General features: G+C 46.0%; 1 protein-coding gene across 1 annotated transcript in view; it reads left to right on the top strand.

Moving 5' to 3' along the window:
• The window catches only part of FRMD4A (FERM domain containing 4A), a 325,528-nt gene that overhangs the window by 165,987 nt on the left and 136,535 nt on the right, over positions 1-23,006 (top strand). The window contains exons 4-5 of the mRNA XM_052650658.1: positions 5,082-5,174; positions 19,260-19,344. Coding sequence (XP_052506618.1) covers positions 5,082-5,174; positions 19,260-19,344 — 178 coding nt within the window. The remainder of the gene's footprint in view (positions 1-5,081; positions 5,175-19,259; positions 19,345-23,006) is intronic.

Genomic DNA, 23,006 nt, shown 5'->3' with positions numbered 1-23,006 from the left:
TTCTTCTACTCTTTGCTTCCCATCCTACCTAAGGTTAAGAAAAGAAAAAGAAAGTTTGAGGAAGAGACCTGATGTTGGGAACGAGAGGTATTACATAAGGGAAAAAAAAATCATGGCCAGTGAGGAATCCTTATCCTTGATATTGCTGGTTGTAGGAAATGTGACTTTGAACCCAACGCAATCAGCAGAAAATATTTTAATGCATAGAAAGTGGTGGTCTCAGAAATGGGATTTCCAGTTTCCTTTTTAATCCATCCCTTACCTTTTGCCCAGATATTGGGCAGTTATCCTCAGGGACCCAGGGTGGGTTCTGGTGCTTCAGTCTTTTCTTTTGTGGCGCCTTTGTAGTGGAGAGATTGTACAGGCACATAAAGTGGAAGGGCCACGGGACTCCAGGTGCAGGAAGAGCCCTCCTGGAGCATTTCAGAACCGTGTGTGTGTGTGTGTGTGTGTGTGCTGTCATTCCTTGCAGAACTGGGTTGAGGAATCTGAGTAGAGGAAGTAGGGGAGGAAGTTCATTTTCCCTCCAAGGCCAACTATTCAGTTACGGGGGAATTCTGGCCTTGTTCTTTCTACTTTTTGACCATTTTCTTAATCTAGTCATTTCATGGTTTGATCAATGCTGAACTAATAATTGATGCTTTTGAACTGTGGTGTTGGAGAAGACTCTTGAGAGTCCCTTGGACTGCAAGGAGATCCAACCAGTCCATTCTAAAGGAGATCAGTCCTGGGATTTCTTTGGAAGGAATGATGCTAAAGCTGAAACTCCAGTACTTTGGCCACCTCATGCAAAGAGTTGACTCATTGGAAAAGACTCTGATGCTGGGAGGGATTGGGGGCAGGAGGAGAAGGGGACGACAGAGGATGAGATGGCTGGATGGCATCACTGACTCGACGGACGTGAGTCTGAGTGAACTCCAGGAGTTGGTGATGGACAGGGAGGCCTGGCGTGCTGCGATTCATGGGGTCACAGAGTCGGACACGACTGAGCTGAACTGAACTGAACTGATACATGGCTGGAAACCAAGGAATTCGTCCCTATAATGTTCTTTTAAAAAGTTTAGTGTGGGTAATGAAATTACCTAGGGAAGTGGGATCCATCTACCTGTTTATTCTTCATTAACATGGATGAAGAAGATGGGCAATGAGCAAACCCTGTAGAGTGGCACCCTAGTAACATGGTCTGTATTTCTTCAAAGGGTTCCCACTTTCAGGTTCTCCACCAAGTGAATTATGGCCCCCAGGTCAAATCCCCAGCGCTCTGAGTGGTTAGAAATGTTGTGCCCTTGGGTGGAATGAGAATTTCTCAAGCCTGACCCATTGATGGATGCTCAGGGCACAGGTAGAACATTCCATCTCGATTCCTCCTGATTCCTTGCATTTGGGACCATAGGAAAACTGCTGTGCACCATTCTGGTCTCTCTCTTGCAAGATTCTGGAAAAGGTTAGTCTCAGCAGACTCTTTATCAGGAGTTATTGCAAGGCAAAAGATGAAAATTTGAATCTGCACGGTCATTGGATGAATTTCTGTTCTGTTTTTACAGATTCTGTATTTGTTTGGGATCATTAATTACAGGGCCAGACTAATAGCTAAAGTTGTTTCCATTCTATCCCAAACTAACAGCCAAAGTTCTGTGACCCTGAGGCCACACTCTGAACCACCTCCTTTAAGTAACTCCTAAACCCCAAGCCAGTACTCCCCCTCCCATCCTTAATCACCCCAGAGCCAGTTACCAGAGAACCAGGGATAGCTCTGAAGACTCAGGGTCCACCAGCACTGTTCCGGCTAGCCAGTCCTAAGCTGTCCCCCATGCCTTTTCCATGAAAACCCCAGTGAAATCTCTTCCTGTGTCCTCCCCATATTCCTTTCTGAACAACACGGGAGCTTCTTCTCATGACCCTGCATGGGGTGGGCGCCTCTCATTTCCAGGAAACCATGAGGAGCACTGAACTTTCCCTCCAGTGGCATTGACCTCTCAGTGTTGTCACTCAGTCACTTTTGTGAGTTGAGATCAGGGCACACCTCAGCTTCTTTCAGAGGCAGTCATCTAACCAGTAAGCAAGTACTTTGGCGTCCATAATATTTGCCAAGTGCTATGCTGTGTTCTAGGGATGATTCTGTTTTAATGTTGAAATCATAAGTGAGCTGTAGAAACAGGTCCTATTTTTTAAATAGCTAATTGCACTAGGCTATGCTAAATGCCTTGCAGATGACACAAACCAAAAGCTCTGGAGACATTGGAAAGAAAACCCAGACTTAGGCAATCAGAAGACTTCACTAAAAGTAAGATTTGAACTCAACCTTAAACAGTGGCTAGCATTCAGATAAAAAAGATAGAGAGAATGTTCCAAGGAGGAGAAACCAAATGATCGAAGTCCTGGGGTGAGCATGCATATGACATGTTTGCAGGAGGCTGAGCACAAAGAGAGGATCCTGGAAGACGTTGGACATTTTCAGAGGCCGAAGTGGGGGTGGGGGAGACTGTGGGTTATTACACCTTGATAATGAGGGCTGTTTGTCTTACCTTCCAGTTAATCAAAAATGCACATGCTGTTACCTGAGGGAGCAGATCTGTGTTTTTTGTATGTAGAAAGTCTGTTGAGGAAAAGTGTGTACACAGAGTAAGTTCCATGGACTTTGGGAAGGGCAGCCGCAGAGCTGTGCCCAGGATGGGTGCTGTGAGCATCCAGAGGAGGACCCGCAGCCCAGGCTGGTGTGTGGTGTGAGGAAGGGGTACCGGGGAAGCCTTCGCAGAGGAGACACGGGAGAGCTGTGTCTTGAAGGATGGGCCAGACTTCACTGGGCACTGGAGAGGAAGACGGGCGTTCTAGGCAGAGGGGACAGCAGGAGTTAAGGCACAGAGGTTTGAAACAACATGAGCCCCATCGGGCATTGCCAGCATTTCAGGTCTGACCAGAGACAGTGGTGGGCTTGAGGCCTTCTGTTTCCAGACCCCTTGTTCTTTCGAGCAAAAGTTTATCCTGCCTTTCTGGAAGATGTTGGTCCAATTGTTTTGCACAGAGAACTTTTTTCTATTTTTTTTTAACCCTTATACTCAGAATTGAGAAACTGCTTTAAACATGAAAGATAAAGTTAATTTAAAAAAAATGTTTTGTCTAGATGAAAATTCCTGGAGGAAAAAGAGGCCAGAGTTCCTCCAACAGACACTCTTTTGAGGCAGCCCTCACCTTCATCTCTGGAGCCATGGGCTTGGGCTTAGTTAAAAGAGGGGTGTGTTTATTTTTGTGTGCAGAAGGTGCGGTCTGAAAGCCATCTTAAAATGGAGATGGAAAGCCTCCAGCTTTCATTATTTGGAGGCTTGGAGGAGCAAACCTTTTAATACAGTGATGCAACAGCTTTTGTTCAGTAAGCACAGCCTTTCACATGGGTGTATACGTTATAAACACCAGTGTTACACAGCATCGGCCCCTAAAGAAATGTTGTGCAATAGTGTCTGTTCAGCTGGGCTTACTGAGTCACAGAGATGATGGGACTCTGAACCCTTCTGAATGATGGGCTGAGACTGGGGAAGGAGAGGAGAGGAAAGGGACAAGGTGGATCCCTTTGCTCATCCTTGTTCTGTGATTCTGTCTTGCTCTTCAAAGACCAAGCTCCTCAACTTGTCACCAAGACCCTGGTCCCCACTCTCCAGCCTCATCCCTTTCTGTTCACATGATACCACGGTGCCAGGTTTTTCTCCCCACCTCAGGGCCTTTGCACATGCTGGCCTTGCTGCTTGGAATGTTATTTCCTCTTCCTCTTTGCTTTCCTCCCATCATTCTTCAAATCTCAATCAAACACCAAGCAGCATTTCTTGGACCCCAAGACTAGATCGGGTCCTTACAGGTCCTAATACTATTAGTAATTGCAGAATTAATCGTGAAAATAATTGCTGAGTTCCTGTCTCCTCACAAGAATATAAGCATCAGGGGTAAAGGGACTGTGTCAATTTTGCTTACTGCTTCATCTCCAGACCCTTATCTGGAGAAGATGATCAATTAATATTTATGGAGGGAGGAAGGGAAGGAAGAAATAAATGCAGAAGTGACCCCATTTGCATATCATCAAGTACTTCCATGGTTCACTGTTTAAAATAGCTTTAATGAGGTGAAATTGACATGCAGTAAACTACACAATTAAAGTTTACAGTTTCCTAAGTGTTGATATGTCTGCACTCAAGAAACCATCACCACTTTCAAGATAATGAACATCTCCATCACACCCAAAGGTTTGCTCGTCCCCCACCACACACACACACACTGTCCCCCCATCACAAACCCCTGGCAACCACCAATTTGCTTTCTGTCGCCGCAGATTAGTTTGAACTTTCTAGAGTTTTCTATAAATGGTATCATACAATCTGTACTCTGTTTGTCTGGCTTCTCCCACTCAGGATAATTATTTTGAGATTCATCTTTGTTGCTCTTTGTATTAATAGCTCATTGTCTTTGTTACAGGATAGTATTCCTTGCTACATCGTAATTGGTCCATTCCCCTGTGATCAACATTGGGGTTGTTTCAAGTTTCGAGCTATTACAAATAACATGAACATCTGTGTGTGAAAGTCATTGTATGGATGTCTGCTTTTATTTCTCTTGGGTAAATTCCTAGGAGTGGAGAGGCTGGGTCCTGTGCTAGGTGTATGCTTCATTTTTAAAGAAATTGTCTCTGATTCACTTTGTACCCCATCTGCTTCCAGCATGATATGGTGAAGATTGCTAACATGTTTCTAAAGTGTGTTTGGAGGCCTTCAGACAGAAAAGACTGTCATTCTTCCCTGTGGTGGTCAGGGAATTCAGGACAAAAAAAAAGAATGATTGCCTTTTCATTTCAGTGCCATGGAGGAAATGGACTGCGGGTCTCAAATCCCCAGCTTTGACTGTTACATGGTATCTGCTCCTGATGCAGTGTTTCTCCGATGTTTCCTTTGGTGTCTGCAAATTACTAGAACTTAAGAGTGAAGCAGAGGTCCACGTTTATCTGTGCTCCAGCATGTACCGTATATGCAGACATAGACCTTCATCCCAAGAAACTTTGGCAAAACCCAGAGGTCTAATCCACTGGTCTCTCTTTTCCACAGGGGACACTTGAACTGGCTTCAGCTAGATCGAAGAGTCTTGGAACATGACTTCCCCAAAAAGTCGGGACCAGTGGTTTTATACTTTTGTGTCAGGTATGAACATTGGGTATCCACCCTTTTGGTTTTTTTTCCCTTTTGTCAGAAAAGCCCAGGAGGGTAGAGCAAACAAAGAAAAGGGAACTCAGGTTTATCTTGGTTCGCTGCCAGGAGTAGAGGTCATGGTATAGAGTTCCGTGTAAACACAGGGCGTGAGTGTATATGGCTTGGACGTACATGTTTTTGCTCTGGCACTAGGATGCTTGTGTGGAATGAAGGTAAAACCTTTTTGTTTTTGCTTTTTGGGTGGGGGAAAGGGGAAGAGGGCATATATCTCAAAGGAAGCTGAGTCTCTGAGAATAACACAAACCTGTGGATTCCTTTGTTGGTGTTTGAAGCCACATAACAAAAGTCTGTGTATTCTTTCTTTCTGTTGCCAGTGCCGCTTGGCTTCTTGAAATTTGTGTGCTTTATCCCAGATAGGAATAGGTGCAGCCCAGCAATAAACCACAGATAAATGCATTTCCCAGTATGGGAAGCTAAGGTATAATAATATTTCAGAAACAGTAGGAATTTTCTGTCCATTAATTTAGTGTAAGAATTTTTATTTTGTGACTGCAGAGAACTATATGCTTCTCACATTTAATGTTTGCAACAATCTAATGAAATCAACCAGACTTACCACTTGGGCTTGCAAAAGGTTGTGTGAAGCCACAGGGGGGATCACGTCAGGGGTTCAAGGGCAAAGTATTGATGCAAATCATGTGAAACAGATCCAGAATCTGAGCCCCCAGACCCAGCAGCTGAGTACCCTGTCTGTTGAGCACCAGGCTGTTTCTGCTGCATAGCTGCAGAGGTGTTTGGGTTCAAATGCTTCAGTCTTAAAATGCACAGCAACCCTTCCACCCAAGGCATAGACTCAGTACCTTTAAAATATGTGAATAGAAATTCAAGAGCAGAACACCATTGCATTAGAATTGAGTTCTTCCTAAAGAACACGACTAGGAATGCAGTTTTAATCAAAGCCACCCTGATACCACGAAAGGCAAAAATCAGAGGTAAAGGTGCCTCTCCCAGGTGGGAACATGTGTCTGTATTTCAGCTGATGGAGTAAATTTAAACTTGTTTTTAATGCCTTTTTGACTTGTTGAACAGCTGGGAACATATCAGAACTGATCTTCACCATTCCCATCCCTGATGAGCCTGCTTTCTGTGTCATATTCTCTTTAATGGGGGCTACATTTTCTCAGATAAATGGAAAAGTCATTCTATAAAGCAAAGAGGAACAGTAGCACCAGGAGGGGTGGCAGCATCAAGGGAGACTTGCTTGCATTTAAGCAGGTCATGAACTCATAATCAGAGGGGAACCCGTCCATACACTTGACATGTACCTGGCCCCCCTTCTTCTTGGTGTCTTTCTGCCAACATTAGTCAAGAAGAGAAACACTGGGCTGGTTGCATATTAGCTATTTTTCAAGTGTTTGCTATGAGATGAGTTTTTGTGGGTTTGGGGAACCAAGCTTTGAAGAAAAGCTTGGGACAGCATGAGATTGCCTGGTTGCAATGTTTGCAGTTGAGGATCTGCGTGCCAACATGTCCAAATCTTTCCAGGCCGATGTCTCTCCCTGGAACCAGATACACAGAAGACTGCTGCGGTAGACCAGTGCAACCAGCCTGGCAACAGGCTGACTGAAGACCCAAGGACATGTGTTTTCTTGGTTTACTGAAGCAGGCATCTCCCCAAATGCTCACTGGGAAAATCTCTCCAAAATCACATTTAGTGATGGAGACCCCACAGAAACACAAGGCAGAGCTTCCTGTAGCTCATCCTACCAGCAGGTCTTTCTGGAGAGCCTCAGGTTTCTATTTCTGGTTACTTCTTGGCCACGTGTGGAGGTCAAACTCAACAGGTCCAAAGCCAAATTCATCATCTTCCCACCCAGCTCCCCAGACCTCCTGTGATCACATCAAATGTGACATTGTTATCCATTTATTATAGGCTTAAATCATTGTTGTTGGTTTTTTTTTTTTTTTTTTTTAGCTAAAACACAATTTATTGTCTTACAGTTCTGGAGATCAGAAGTTCTAGAGATCAGAAGTCCCAAAAGGATCTTATAAGGCTAAAATCAAGCTGTGGGCAGCAGGATCATATTCCTTCTGGATTCTCCAGGGGAGGATCCTTTCTTTGCCCTTTCCAGATTCAAGAGTTTAGTCTTAAATCTTTTTTTTTTTTTGTCTTGAAAGTGAAAGTGTCAGTCTATTAGTCATGTCCAACTCTTTGTGACCCCACGGAATCCTCTGTCCATGGGATTTCCCAGGCAAGAATACTGGAGTGGTTAGCCATTCCCTTCTCCAGGGGATCTTCCAAACCCAGGAATCAAACCTGGGTCTCCTGCAATGTAGGCAGATTCTTTACCATCTGAGTCACCAGGGAAGCCCTTTTTACTTTTTTAATCTTATGACTATAAATTCAAAATTAACCTTAGTTAATTTATTTAACTACATTGATCTAAAATAAAGGTCTCAGCAGGCCTGTGTTGCCTGCTTAAGGTTCTCAAAGAGTCAATTCCCTTGACTTTTAAAAAAATTTTATCTTGGCTATGTTGGGTCTTTGTTGTGGCCCAAGAGCTTCTCTTGGAGAAGGCAATGGCACCCACTCCAGTACTCTTGCCTGGAAAATCCCATGGATGGAGGAGCCTGGTAGGCTGCAGTCCATAAGGTCACTAAGAGTCAGATACAACTGAGCAACTTCACTTTCACTTTTCACTTTCATGCATTGGAGAAGAAAATGGCAACCCACTCCAGTGTTCTTGCCTGGAGAATCCCAGGGACGAGGGAGCCTGGTGGGCTGCCGTCTGTGGGGTCACACAGAGTCAGACACGACTGAAGCGACTTAGCAACAGCAGCAGCAAGAGCTTCTCTAGTTGTGGCACAGGCTTAGTTGCCCCGAGTTACGTGGGATCTTAATTCCCTAATCAGAGATCGAACCTGCATCTCCTGCACTGGAAGGCAGATTTTTAACCACCAGACCACCAGAGTAGGCCCTGTTCCCTTGACTTTTGCCACTTTCAAGAGACTGCCCACATTCTTAGACTCAAGGCCCCTTTCCCCTACCTTGAAAGGCAGCAATGTCAGTAGGCTTAAATCTTAAAGTCTGTCCTCCTTTCTTTTCCCTCAGATTGTTACAGGCATTAATTCTCTGCTGCTGCTTACAAAATCTTTCTCTGCTTTTCCCTCTCCTCTCTATTACCTGAACTCAGGCCCTCATCTTCTGTCACTTGAATTATTACATCAACCTCCCAGGGAGGGTGTCTCCCGGAACCCCTACTTCCCTGAGTCCCCACTTTGCAGCTGGCTGAACAGCACAGATCAAAACTATGATCATTTGTCTTCTCCCAGAGAGGAGGAAGATTCTCCCTCAGAGATGAATTCTGTGCTTTTACCTTGATTTTCGGCCTGGGAAGAATTCCCAGTTTATAACTTCATGCCTTTCTGAGGATGGCTACAGGCTATATTTTTCCAAAGGAGTGGTATGACAAATTATCTTCATAAAAGACCCAGACCTTGGAGTATACCAGAGTCTCCGAAAGACATCCTGTCCAACTGGGCTCTTTCTCTTTGTGTCCATACTGACCTTTCTAAGCAAGAAGCCAGGTGTCCATCGTCCGTGCATCCCCCATGCATCCTGACTCTCCACCCCCTCACTGCCACTCTCCTTTCCTTTAAACATCTATGTTACATCTGTATAACGAGTACAGTCATATCAGAGAATAAAGGCAGAAGAAAACCACCTGATAAAAGAGACCATAGGAGAGATTGGCTGTCTTAAGCCAAGATTTAGGAACTCATCAAGTAGAAATCTTAACCCTTTGTCACCAAGGATCTGTGTTTGTGCTGCCACCCAGCATAGCTTGTTCCTTGGCATTTATATATTCTTTCACTGCAGTGCATATTCAAAACATCTAGTGAAGGCAGAATTAGCTCCTCCTTTCAGCCAATTAAAAATAGGACCCAAATATATTAATAAATAATGTGAATTGGAACTCACAGAATTCTGTTTCATCCTCTAAGCCAGGAAATAAACTTTTCCCTCTGATAGCTCAGTTGGTAAAGAATCTGCCTGCAATGCAGGAGACCCCAGTTCGATTCCTGGGTCAGGAAGATCCGCTGGAGAAGGGATACCCACTCTGGTATCCTTGGGCTTCCCTGGTGGCTCAACTGGTAAAGAATCCGCCTATAATGCGGGAGACCTGGCTTGGGAACATCCCTGGAGAAGGGAAAGGCTACCCACTCCAGTATTCTGGCCTGGAGAATTCCATGGACTGTAGAGTCCCTGGGGTTGCAAAGAGTTGGACACGACTGAGCAACTTTCACTGTCTTTCACGTCCTTGGAGGGTGTGAAGCAGCATTCAGCTGCAAACAGCCTCAGAATGACAGGAAGGAGGGCTGAGAACCTGCCATCACTGACCCGTTATTTAGCCTCAAAGGGACTTGATCCCTACAACTCTCATCAATCAAATGACCAGGAATGGCCACAGCAAGATCAGGGTCTTAGTAATTACCTAAAAAGGAAAAAGGTCAGAGAGAAGGCAACTGTCCATTACTATGGGTGAATTAGTTTGCAACAGTCCTTGAAGCAGCTGTTGTTTTTCCTAATCAAGATAAGGAGATGGGGAACCAAGATGTTTAGGTAAATTCTCTCCCCAGCATGGCTAGTAAGTTACTGTATCTGTCCAGCCAGATCTGACTCCCATCCTGGGGCCCTGCCCCCTGCACCACGCAGTCTCCCTCTCACAAATGAAAAGGGACATCAAGATTGCTGATCAGGGAGCCCACCGTTGCTCCCTGTGCAGGCAGGGCCAGAGGACCTGAGTCGAGATCACTATCCTTGACCCATCTTGGGCTCCATGCTTGGCCTCATCTGCAGCCCTGGCGTCCATCTGCAAAGGACAACTTCACCCAGCACTGGGTGAGAGGGCTGGTGAAAGAGGCAGCCCTCTCAGACCTGACCTTGCTGCTCTGGGGACTGCCCAAGTCAGCACCATGGACAGAGCGCCCTCTGCGGGGACAACCGCAACCTGCAGTCCCGAAGCTTGGCAGCCCCATTGGAAACCACCTTAGCAAATGGAAGGGGAGTCTTAAAGAGGGAAGCAGAGCTGTGTGCCATTAGTCCCTCTTGAGAGGGACCTGCCATTTCCTGACAACAGGGACCTCCAGTATGGAGACAGTCTGCCCTGTGCTGTGGTCTCTCCTATTCTACAGAGAAAACGCCTCTGTCCAGCTGGTCCCTTTTTGTCATTCTGAGCTGCATCACTGCTGGACATTAAGACCAAAAGCCTATCATTTCAACTACGGGTTGTCAACAGCTTTCTAACTTGTGAACTCCATGCTAAGTACTCACCATCATTGATGGGTTTGGGTATTGGTTTATGAATATTCATTGGGAGCTTGTATGATGTAGATGCTGTTTGAGGATTTAAGAATAGATCAGTGAACAAACTAAACCCTCCAACTTCCAAGGTCCCTTTCTCCCACCTCCATCCCTCTCTCCCTCTTCCTCTCCCTCATACACACACACACCCCTCATTCCATCATCTGAGGCTGGCAGGTCCACAAACCTTCTAGTTCCGGCACCTCCCACCACCTCAGGGAGCTCACTCCCCTCAGTCTCCACTCTTTTTCTCTATCTTAAGCCACTTATTCTCCACGGACCCCTCCCCTCCACATCCACAGCACTCTCACCCTCACAAAAGAAAATGCCCTCCCTGACTTGCCTCCTCCTGCAGCTCCCACTCCTATGCCCCCTTCTGTTCGCAGCAGAGGTTCGGAAGGGTAGACTTGCTGCCCCCTTTCCCATGTCCCACTGATCCCTCAGTCTGTAGGGTCCATTGTCTGGTCCCATCAGCCCCATGGTAACTGGAGATCTCTGGGCACCAAGTTGCACAGGCGCTTCTCTGCCCTCCTGTCTGAATCAAATAACATCATCATCTTTCTGCCCCAAACCTGCTCTTCTTGCTTTGATGCCTCCTTATCCCTGCAGCGGGCACCACCACCCATTTAGCCCAAGCCAGTAACTTGAAAGTCAGCCTGGATGTCATCTGCTCTCTCCCACCTGTTCCCTTCTCTGTCCTCTTATCTGTGAATTCCTCTTATCTAATATATCTCAAATAGCTCTGTCCTTTACCTATCATGGGCTTCCCTGGTGGCTCAGATAATTAAGAATCTGTCTGCAATGCAGGAGACCTAGGTTCAATCCCTGGGTCAGGGAGATAACCCTGGAGAATGGAATCACAGCCCACTCCAGTATTCTTACCTGGAGAATTGCATCAGCGGAGGAGCCTGGTGGGCTACAGTCCATGGGGTCACAAAGAGTCAGACACAACTGAGTGACTAACATTTTCACTTTTACCCTCCTTGTACATGCCCCTGTCTGTAGTTAGGACCTTCATAAGTCTCAGCTGATCCTGAAATCTCCTTGTTCATCTCTGCTTCAGGTCTTGGCCCCTCCCACCCTCTTCTCTATGTTGTCACCGAGCACCTTTCTAGGATTGTCGTTTGACCCCCAATGCATTATCATGCTAAGGCTGCCCTCACTTGTCCTGGGTGACCTGACTTGTGCATGCCTCTCCAGCCTCGTCTCTCCCCACCCCCTGACACCTCACACATCCTCTACAAGCCTCCCAGGGATCAGTGTTTGACAAAGATCACATTCAATGACAAGATCATTATTTAATGCCATGAGGCAAGCTCCCCAAATTGAGAGCAGTGACCCTCTGGTAGGGACCACCAGTCAAACTTAATAAATAGGTCAAGAGGGTTTCCCTGGTGGTCTGGCAGTTAAGAATTCACCTTGCAGTGCAAGGGACACTGGTTCGTTTGATCCCTGGTCCGGGAAGTCCCAACACGCCACAGGGCAGCTAAGCCCATGTGCCTAGAGACTGCTCTGCAACAAGAGAAGCCACCACAGTGAGAAGCCGTGCACTGCAACTGGGGAGTAGCCCCTACTTGCCACCACTGGAGAAAGCCCACACACAGCAACAAAGACCCAGAACAACCAAGCACAATTGCGAAAAAAACAGAAATAGTTCAAGAAAAGATAGAAGGAAAAATATGCCTACTCACCCAAAGAAGTCGCTCTGTCCTTTTTCGTTTTTTTTTTTTTTTTTTTCTGACTACGAGACAGGTGGGATCTCATCTCCGATCAGGGATTGAACCCATGGTGCCTCCGTTGGAAGCACAGAATCTTTACCACTGGACTGCCAGGGAAGTCCCCTTCTTTTTTTCTTTTTTTTTTTTTTTTAATGGACTTGAGTTTGTGCTCAGGATAATTCCTCCATGTCTGGGTGTTCCTTTCATTGTGTATTCTCCAGCCAAGTGTTCTTGGAGCTCTGGTCATCGACCCTGTTTGTAGGAAAATAAATAGAAATAAGATGTGTCTCTTCAAACCTAGAGTTTCACAAACAATAAACTAAAGTGAGCTACAGAGAAGAAAAAGAGAGGAGATGCCAGGAAGCTGTCATCTGGGAGGGGGGACGTTATAGCCGAGTTCACAACCTGCCTGTTGGTGTCTTTCCGGGCTGATTAAGACAGCAATTGCTGGTTCCTGTCACTCGCAGCAACGACGATGGTGTGGACCTAAAAGGAGGTGTCTGCTAACCAGAACTTGCTAGATCTCAACTGGGTGTCCCAGTTAGGATTCTCGGCGCTGTTGAAATTCTCAACATCAGGGATACTTGGCTGCAGAAACTCACAGCAGTATTAATTATCCTTCTCATTACTATCGCTCCTTTTTGCTACCAAAAGCCAGCTTTCCAAATGTGACATTTGTGTTCATTACGAAATGAAATCATTGGGCCATTTAATTAACACTTGCCGTAAATAGTCAGTGATTCCCAAGTGCCAAGTGGGGATGTGAGAGGGAAGAGGAGGAACGAGGGGGCCCGTAGGAGCCCCTGGCTGACGTCATCCTGCAGAGTGGTGTTCAGTCTGCCGCCACCTGGGGCTTCTACAGGTTAAGGGGACCAGACTCCCCGAAGGCTCCAGAGCCTTGAGTATTGAATACACTCAGACATGTACTAGCATAGCACATACATGTTCCTACTTCGGACCTTCTGATAAAATACCCTCAGACTAGCATCATCTGGGTCAGGTTGCGTGCAGCATCAGTCATGGTACTGAGCCAGGTTTGCCTGTGGCGCAGAGCACTGTTTCCTTTGACTCAAAAAGAAGCCCTGTGATTCAGTCCTACTGGGAATTCCCTGGCAGTCCAGTGGTTAGGACTTGGTGCTTTCACTGCCCGGGGCCTGGGTTCAGTGCCTGGGCAGGAAACTAAGATGTCACAAGCTGCACAGCATGGGAGAATAAAGAAAAAGATTCAGCCCTATTAAATGTGCTGAAGAACCTGTTTTAGGTTTTTTGAAAAAATATTTATTTATTTGGCTGCATTGGGTCTTAGTTGCAGCACGTGGGATCTTTGTTATGGCATATGGGTTTCTCTGGTTGTGGTTCACTGGCTTAGTTGCCCCGAAGCATGTGGGATCTTAGGTTTCCAACCAGGGGTTAAACCTGCATCCCCTGCATTGGAAGGCAGATTCTTAATCACCAAACCACCAGGGAAGTTCCCATGAAGAACCTGTTTTAGAGTGTAGGCCTTATTATTATTCAGGTACTTGGGGCCAACAGATAAGGAAATGACTAACATTGAAAAGAGAGACTGCTAGTTGATTCCCAAGAGGAGAGGGTTCCCAGCAGAGTAAAGCACATGGGGAAGCACCAGGCTCGGCCAGGAAGTAGAGGGAGTGAGATACCTGTGGGCAAGAGCCGTTACTGTGGTTTCTGCAGGAATAGATCAGGCGCCATAAGCAGGCTTAGGACTGGCTAGTTTGAATAACTTCAGCAGCCTCTGGGGGTATGCGGACTCTCCCAATTTATCCAGTTCTTGGCTCTGAGATAATTAAGGTGAATAGCAGCCTGGAGTGTGAATTTCCCCTGGGGCAGGCGAGGAAAGGGGTTGTAGGCATTGGATTGCCCACAGGGTAAGCAAGACCCCAGATATCAAGGCATCCAGACCCCTCGGTTAATACAGAATCAGACTTGGAATCATCCACACAGACCCTCTGAATACGAGAGACATCATCCGTTTCCTTAGGTTTACCCGGAGACCTGGAATGTTTTTTGTGAACCCGCTCTAACACTGACAGTCCGCATTGGTAGGTAAGGAAGTGCAACATCGCCATCTAGTGCCTCAAAGGATGACCTTTTACAAAGTTCTCAGGAAAAACCAAAAGAGCAGATAAGTGTTAGTCGCTCAGCTGTGCCGGACTCTGCCACCCCATGGACTGTAGCTTGCCAGGCTTCTCTGTCCATGGGATTTCCCAGGCAAGAATACTGGAATGGGTAGCCATTCCCTTCTCCAGGGATCTTCCCACCCCAGGGATCAAACCCAGGTCTCCTGCATTGCAGGCAGATTCTTTACCATCTGAGCCACCAGGAAAGCCCAAAAGAACAGAACTGGGATCTCCACTTTGAACAGACACTGTCAACCTTCCCCATTTCCCTAGAAGTTCTCTCCGAGCGTGTGCTGGGCTTTGGCGTGGGATTGAGATGTCCGAGGTCTGTTTTTCTCTGGGCACTTTTGACCCACCAGCTCCCTAGCACAGATGGAAAGTCCAGGATGAATTAAATATCCAGGATTACAGAACAATAATATGACAGCCCTGGAACTCACCGGGTTTCCCAGGCTGTTTCTTGGTGATAAAGGTTAACAGGAAACTGCTTTCCAGTTTCTGTCAAAGAGAAGTGATTTTTTTCCCCTCCACCTCAGAATGTAGTTATTTCCTCCACCTTCCTGTCTCTTGTGAAGCCAGAGAACAAATGCTACCTCAAAAGGCATAAAATTTGCCCTCTCATTTCAGTTTCTCACTATTAGAGAGCTGGAAAGGGAATTGTAATGTTTTTGCTTAATATGCTATTGAAGAAAAAATTGGGAGGGGGTGGGACAGAATGTCTTCACTCCTTAATTGTCAACTATTAAAATGAATGGGATAGAGACATAAAGCATTGTTTTGAAAATCAAGTTATTTCAGACCCAACAGCTTTAGGTTCATAATTATTACAGAACTAAGGTCACTCACTGGCAAATTCCAGAAGCCTCTGCTGTTCTCCTGGCTCTAGGATTCAAAGTCATCAGCATATCTCTGTGAACAGCTTTGCATGTTCACACTGAGAGAAGGGGTAGAGGGGCAGGGGCTGGGTGTGGAGTGTAAGGACCCGTAATCATTATAAATGGTCTGGGAAATCATTTATTTTTTTTTCCTCCCTCCCACATGTCTTTGTCACTCATTTCACTGTCCAATAAGAACTCCCAACAGTGGTGTATGGAGAGGAGAACAGTTGAAAATCAGACTTTTTCACTCATAGAAACTTACATGTTATATATACAGTGGAATACTATTCAGCCATAAAAAGGACAAAATAATGCCATTTGCAGCAATATGGATGAAACTAGAGATTATCATACTATGTGAAGTAACTCAGAAAAAGGAAGACAAGTGCCATATGATACCACTTTTAGGTGAAATCTAAGCTGTGACACAAAAGGAGCTCATCTGTGGAACAGAAACAGACTCACAAGACATAGAGGACAGACTTGTGGCTGCCAAGGGGGAGGCAGGAAGGGAGAGGGATGGACTGGGACCTGGGGTTTGGTACCCTGCCAGACTCCTCTGTCCACGGAATCCTCCAGACTCCTCTGTCCACGGAATTCTCCAGGCAAGAATGCTGGAGTAGGGTTTCCCTGGTGGCTCAGTGGTAAAGAATCTGCCTGCCAGTGTAGGAGGCACGGGTTCGACCCCGGATCTAGGAAGATCCCCTATGCTGCAGAGTAACTAAGCCAGTGCACCACAGCTGCTGAGCCTGTGCAGCGCTCAGGAGCCGCAACTGCTGAGCCCATGTGGTGCAGCACCTACTGAAGCTCTCGCACCCCAGAGCCCGTGCTCCAAACAAGAGACGCCAGTGCAATGAGAAGCTTGCGAGCTGCAACTAGAGAGTTGCCCCTGCTCTTGCAACTAGAGAAAAACTCATGCAGCAGCGAAGACCCAGCACAGCCAAAAATTTGGAAAAAAAAATATATATATATCTTAAAAAAGGAATGCTGGAGTGGGTAGCCATTCCCTTCTCCAGGGCATCTTCCCAACCCAGGGATCAAACCTAGGTCTCCTGCATTATAGGTAGATTCTTCACTGTCTGAGCTACCAGGGTACCCCAGATACAAATTGTTACATTTAGCATGGATAAACAGCAAGGTCCTACTATATAGCACAGGGAACTATATTCAATATCCTGTGATAAGCCATAATGGAAAATAATAAGAATATAAAGAAATAAAATTTTAAAAAATTGTACATGTTGGTGCCAGGTCCTGGATTAGTGCTGGGAATGCAAAAATGAATGAGATTGGGTCCCAGCCCTTAAGGAGTCAGCAGCCTAGTGAGAAGGCATCTCAGGGAACAGGGAATCACAGGACCAGGGGCCACACAATAAGCAGAGGGTGTCACAGGAGCCCAGGAGAGGAGATCCTCTGTGGGGACCGTCCGCAGAGTCAGTGAAAACATGTCATGACTGAGCAAAGCAGGGGAGAGCAGGAGTGAGCTGGGATCTGCAGCAGGATTGTTCTGGGGTGAGAGGAATAGTTTGGACACAGGTATAGATGCAGAATTGATTTGTAATAGGCCGCCCTTGCAGGTCTCTGGGCTTCCCTGGTAGCTCAGCTGGTAAAGAATCCACCTGCAATGCAGGAGACCCCAGGTCGATTCCTGGGCTGGGGACATCCCCTAGAGGAGGACATGGCAACCCACTCCAGTGTTCCTTCCTAGAGAATCCCATGGACAGAGGAGCCTGGCAGGCTACAGTCCATGTGGTCGCAGAGTCAGACACACTGAGCGAGTAAGCACAGCACAGCAAGTCTCCCAGCTAATCTGGCTTTGCTCTCCCCAACCCCCTGCCCCAAAGCCCGTCCTGAGCCTTTGTCACCCTCCCCTCCCCCACCTGCCTTCCTTTCCCTTCCCTTCCATCTGTCTGCCTTCTTTCCTTCTGATTTTGCTATTCTGACTACCCATCGCCAAGAACCTTTTACAAGGGATGGAGACTTTTAAATGACATCACATTTAACTTGCAGTCGGTTCTCCATATGCATGGATCAGATGTAAAACCCTGATATGTACTGACTGTAGTGCGCCATTTTATATCAGAGACTTGAGCATCCAAGGGATACCCTTGGGGAGGGGGTCCTGGAACCAATCCCCTGCCAATACAGAGAGACAACTGTGTTTTGCTTTGAGAAGTAGAATTTGCTACCGCATTTCAAGTCTTTGTTATTAGGAGAGTGAAAGGGGCGCAGCTTCCCAGTTTCTCTGAGACAGCTGCAGACACTTTATGGAGACCTTCATGACCTAAAACGCTTGGTCCAAAAGCAGGAGGCAAGTGCTTTGTATTTTCAGTAGGGGAAAGGGGTAATCAGCCAGCCTGTTCATTCCCAGGCTTCACACAAATGAAGATGGTGTTGTAATTTCCAGAAATTTTGTAGACCTTTCATGATGGTAATTGTAGGACTAATATCTGTGGATTGAAAATATCTACTAATATCTAAAGTTACTCTGGAGTTACTCACAAATTTAACTGAATCTGTGTTGTATTCATCACAACAGCCTCTGTGCATATCTGTGAAATGGTCAAAGATGTTGTTTACTTAGCTGTAGACCAGAGGTTGCAAAGTGGGATGCCGTGGACTTACCCTAGCCTACACAAACATGTTGTTTGCCTTATGCAATGTTGGTGTGTTGGTTTTGCTGTGTTTATTGTTGTTTACTCTCGAAGTCATGTCCGACTCTTTTGCAACCCCGTGGACTGTAGCCCGTCACCTCCTCTGTCCATAGAATTCTCCAGACAAGAATACTGGAGTGGGCTGCCATTTCCTTCTCCAGTAGATTTTCCCAGCCCAGGGATCTGCATGCAGGCAGATTCTTTACCACTGAGACACCAGGAAGCTTTTAATCTGAATTAGGTTCCAGTATTTGAAAGCAGCAAATATTTTAGGTGGGGAACTGCTGATGGCGTGCAGGTGTCTTTTATAGTCTGGCAAGCAGAAGCCCAGCATGACTTGTCCTGAATCACACAGCCCTGGGCGCAGATTACGGGGCTCTTGGCTCCCTCCCCGTGACTCCTTCCATCACATCTTAATGCTGTTCTGAAAGACCACAGCACTTGTTTTTTTCTCATTTCGCCTTCCACTCCCTCTTGGTGCCTCCAGTTTCCACAAGGCAGGTGCCCCCAGTTTCCACGAGGCAGGTACCCAGTTTCCATGAGGCCCCCCCAGGAGTTGTCACCCCTCACTCAGAGCCTCCTCCCCTCCAACGCTCTGCATGCCAATCATTTCCTTCTCCCTGTCATCCCGGCTCCCTCAGTACAGCTGATCCTGAGACAAGTACAAGTGCCTTATCTAATTAGGGAATTGAATAAACTCCAGAATCAACTTGTAAAGACTTATTGAATGCAAACTTAAATAATTTCAGCATGTGTCATCTTGAAAAAAGCCCCATAAGCTTCATCTGCATAAGAATCTGATTTTCATTTGTCTTCATGTGCATGAATATCACAGTGTTAAGAACACTGGCCCCAGCCTTCTGGATGTGGAGATGTCAAACCCCACCTTGCTGTCTTCAGAAGGTCTGTCATAACCATTTCAAAGAAAAATAAGGCCTTTTATTCGACTAAGCAAAAGAAATTATCTTTTAAAACTCCAACTTACCAGTGATTAGGACAGAAAGTAATGTAATGGAAACAAGTGACATTGTAAAAAAAAATTGGGAACAGGTAAGGAAAATAGAAGTAAATGGTCAAGTTCAAGTTTACTCCTGGAGGCTGACGGCGAACCTGGCTCCTAGCTATGGGAAGGGCTGTCAGTCTTGATGGTCCTAATCCACTATAATAAAACTTGAAAAGCACTAAGGAATTGATGACTTTCTGTTTTGTTCCTGTTGGGCTGGAAGTCCTCATCCTCCAGTCAGATCATGTAACTCAGACAACTTCATTTTCTGCCTCATCGGTCAGTGTGTCTGTGGTTCATTGGCAGCTATTCTCTTGCAGGTTCTATATTGAGAGCATCTCATACCTGAAGGACAATGCCACCATCGAGCTTTTCTTCCTGAATGCCAAGTCCTGTATCTACAAGGTAAGAACTACTTCTTCCTGTTTGGAGTTTTCTGTTGAAATCTGAAAGTCTCCTTTGTAGCTGAGAATCCCAGCTTGCTGCCCCTATTGCGATGCTATTGATTAGTAGAAAATGTGTCAGTCACTCAGTCGTGTCCGACTCTATGGACTATAGCCCCCACAGGCTCCTCTGTCCAATGGATTCTCCAGGCGAGAATATTGGAGTGGGTTGCCATTCCCGTCTCTAGGGGATCTTCCTGACCCAGGGGTTGAACTCCAGTCTCCTGCATTGCATCTACTACTTCTATTGGTTAGTAGAAGTAATTTCTAAATTAATGGCTATAAATAAATGGCTATAAACTCCAAGGAGCTAAAGCTGTCGAGTGTTTATAACGTGACTCCTTCCAATCCTGTAAGTGTGTTAGGCTCCTTGGAGGTGTTTCTTAACTTGATTTTAGGTGTCTCCTTAATTTGGCAGCTGTGACCTAAAAGGGGAAACCCAGCCTAGAGTGACTAATGCACTAGGTCTCATGAGTATAAATGAGCCTCTTTAACCAAATGCATGTATGTTTGATCATTTTTGGATATTCTGGAAGTATCTCTCAAAAGGATGCTATTGGTACTGTGGGTGGGACAACTTTTTAAATTTATTTATTGAAGTCTAGCTGATTTAGTGGAGGACAGGGAAGCCTGGCGTACTGCAGTTCATGGGGTTGCAAAGAGTCGGACACGACTTAGTGACTGGAAAAGAACAAGAAGTTGATTTACAGTGTTTTTGCTGTACAGCAAAGTGAGTCATTTATACATATATTCATTCTTTTTTGTATTCTTTCCCACTGTGGTTTATCCTGGGATATTGCATATCATTCCCTGCACTGTTCAGTAGGGGGCCTTCTTTATCCATTCTACATATAGTAGTTTGCATCTGCTAATCCCAAGCTCCCAATCCATCCCTCCCCAGCCCACCCCGACCCTCTTATCAACCACTGTTCTCTATGGCAGTGGGACATTTTTTAACTGTGATAGAATTTACCATGGTAACCACTGATAAGTGTATGTTAATACTTAACAGGTATCACTTGTTTGCCTGTTGTGCAACCACCATTACCATCTATCCAGAGAACTCCTCATCTTACTAAACTGAAACTCTGTATCCCTTAAACAGTAATTCCCTATTCCCCACACCCCCAGACCCAGGCAACTTCCATTCTACTTTCTATTTCTCTGTATTTGACTAGTCTGGGTCCCTCATATAAGGGGACTCCTGCAATATCTGACCTTCTGTGCTGGGTTTATTTTACTTAGCGCAATGTCCTCAAGCTTCATCCGTATTGTGTCATGTGTCAGAATTTCCTTCCTTTTGACGGCTGATATTCCATCGTATGCATTTTCCACCTTTTGTTTGTTCATCCATCCTTCAGTGGATACTTGCATGACTTTCCCTTTCCGGTTGCTAGGAGTAATGGTGCTATGAACATTGTTGTCGTTCAGTCACTCAGTCGGCTCCGACTCTGCAACCCCACAGACTGCAGCATGCCAGCCTTCCCTGTCCTTTACTATCTCCTGGAGTTTGCCCAAACTCACATCCATTGAGTCAACGATACCATCCAACCATCTCATCATCTGTCACCCCCTTCTCCTCTTGCTCTCAGTCTTTCCCAGCATCAGGACCTTTTCCAGTATGTCTTCCTATCAGGTGGCCAAAGTATTAGAGCTTCAGCTTCAGCAGCAGTCCTTCCAGTGAATATTCAGGGTTGATTCCCTTTAGGATTGATTGGCTGGTGTGATCTCCTTGCTGTCCAAGGGACTCGGGAGTCTTCTCCAACTCCACAAGTCGACAGCATCAATTCTTCAACCTTCTTTACGGTTCGGCTCTCACATCCGTATGTGACTACTGGAAGAACATAGGTTTATAAGTATCTATTCATATCCCTGCTTTCAGTTGTTTGGGGTGAATACCCAGAAGTGGAATTGCTCAATCATGTGGTAATTCTGTTTTTCAGTTTTTTAGGACCTGCCTGACTGCTTTCCATAAAGACTGTATCATTTTATATTCCCACCAACAGCACATAAAGATTCCAAATTTGCACATCCTCACCAACACTCACTACTTTCTGGGTTTTCAAAAATAAACCAGCATCCTAGTGGTGGTAGATGATCTCTCCTTGTGGCTTTGATTTGCATTTCCCTGATGATGAGCGATGTTGAGCATCGTTTCATGTGCTCCCTGGCCATTTGTACATCTTCTTTAGGGCCACGTCTCTTCATGGGACAGTTCTTAATTGAGTGGGACAGTCTCTTGCATCCAATTTCCCATATTCTTGTAGTGTTTCCTTTCACTGGATAACCCAAAATGCCCACAGAAAATTCCGAGGACACTCCGTCCTGGGGTTGAGAACCGTACCTGGGGCAATGTATTTAAAGTAGAGACCCGCTCTGCACCTGCCGGCAAACCTCCTTCTATCTCACGAGTGCAGCCTTAGGCCAGCTCATCAGCGGCCGGGGAGAGGGGTTGCTGACAGCTGCTCCCGTGGCAGCGTGGCTGGCTTGGCGCTGAGTGCCCTCTGTAAGTTATGTGGCTGAAACTTTGCACCATCTCTGAAGTGAATACTCTTCTTTATCCTAGCTTTCTCTGTGAGGCAGCTGAGACACAGGGTGGTAATGAGATTCACCAGGGTTGCATATCTACTGAGTGGCTGACACTGGCAGCCTGACTCAGGATCGCAGAGCTCAGCCTCTGGGCTGCACTGTGCCCTTGCAGTCAAACCCTCCACAGAGAACTTCAAAGCCAGGTGCACCTGTTGTGACATAGTCAATGGCTGTGTTCAAAGGAGTTCCCATCCTGCTGTCTGTACTTTTCCTGCTTAACTAAACCCAGCTTTGAGGGACTGCAGCAACCCACCACACATTGAAGCACACACAAGACTTGAAATGGTCTATCAGCCATCACTTTTCCTGCTAGAAAGATTTCAGCACCTCACTGCACAAAATAGTTCCACCAAATGCAAGTGTTCAGAATCCTGGAGGCTATGGTAGTGATCAAATTCAGTCTGTGTAAGAACCTTGCTCCGTGACGGTTGCTGAACCAGGACTTAACCTGAGCTCAAGCGCAGGGCACTCTGACTAGAGTGTTTGGGGATTTTGCTAAATGGCAGCACAAAGATGCTAACTGTCACTCTAGGGATTTGTGGTTTTCTTTATCTCTCTAAACCTCATTTTCTCACCATAAAGTGAAAATAATACCAGCCTTACTTACCTCATAGGTAGCAAGTGTCTGGTGGGCTTTGCTTAATCCATGTGAGAGCACTTTGAAAGAAATAAGCAGTGAGGACTGTCCACAAGGGGGCAGACTTGGGCAGTAAATGCTTAGAAAGTTGTTGCTGGGGTGAGATGGCTGTCAACCCTGGCAAGTGAAAAGTTGCCCCCAGATTGTTCGTATCCAGGCCCCTAGGTTAAGGGAGCAGACGTGGTTTCTCCCAGAGTTGTTCAGTTCAGTCTAGTAACAGATGCTGAGCTGAAGGTGACACTTCGGTGTTTCCGAATCATGATCACAGAGGTCTCTGGGATTAATGGGAAATAAAAAAGAAATCCCCAAAACTAAATATTATAGGTTCCCCAAGTGGAGGAGGTGATACATTAGGAACAAGCCACATATAGGGTCCAGGTGCCCATGGCATCAGACCT

Source organism: Budorcas taxicolor, chromosome 13 (genome assembly GCF_023091745.1).
Source record: "Budorcas taxicolor isolate Tak-1 chromosome 13, Takin1.1, whole genome shotgun sequence".
Classification (NCBI taxonomy): domain Eukaryota; kingdom Metazoa; phylum Chordata; class Mammalia; order Artiodactyla; family Bovidae; genus Budorcas; species Budorcas taxicolor.
Note: the sequence above shows the minus strand (reverse complement) of the source record. Positions and strands in the feature narration are given on the sequence as shown.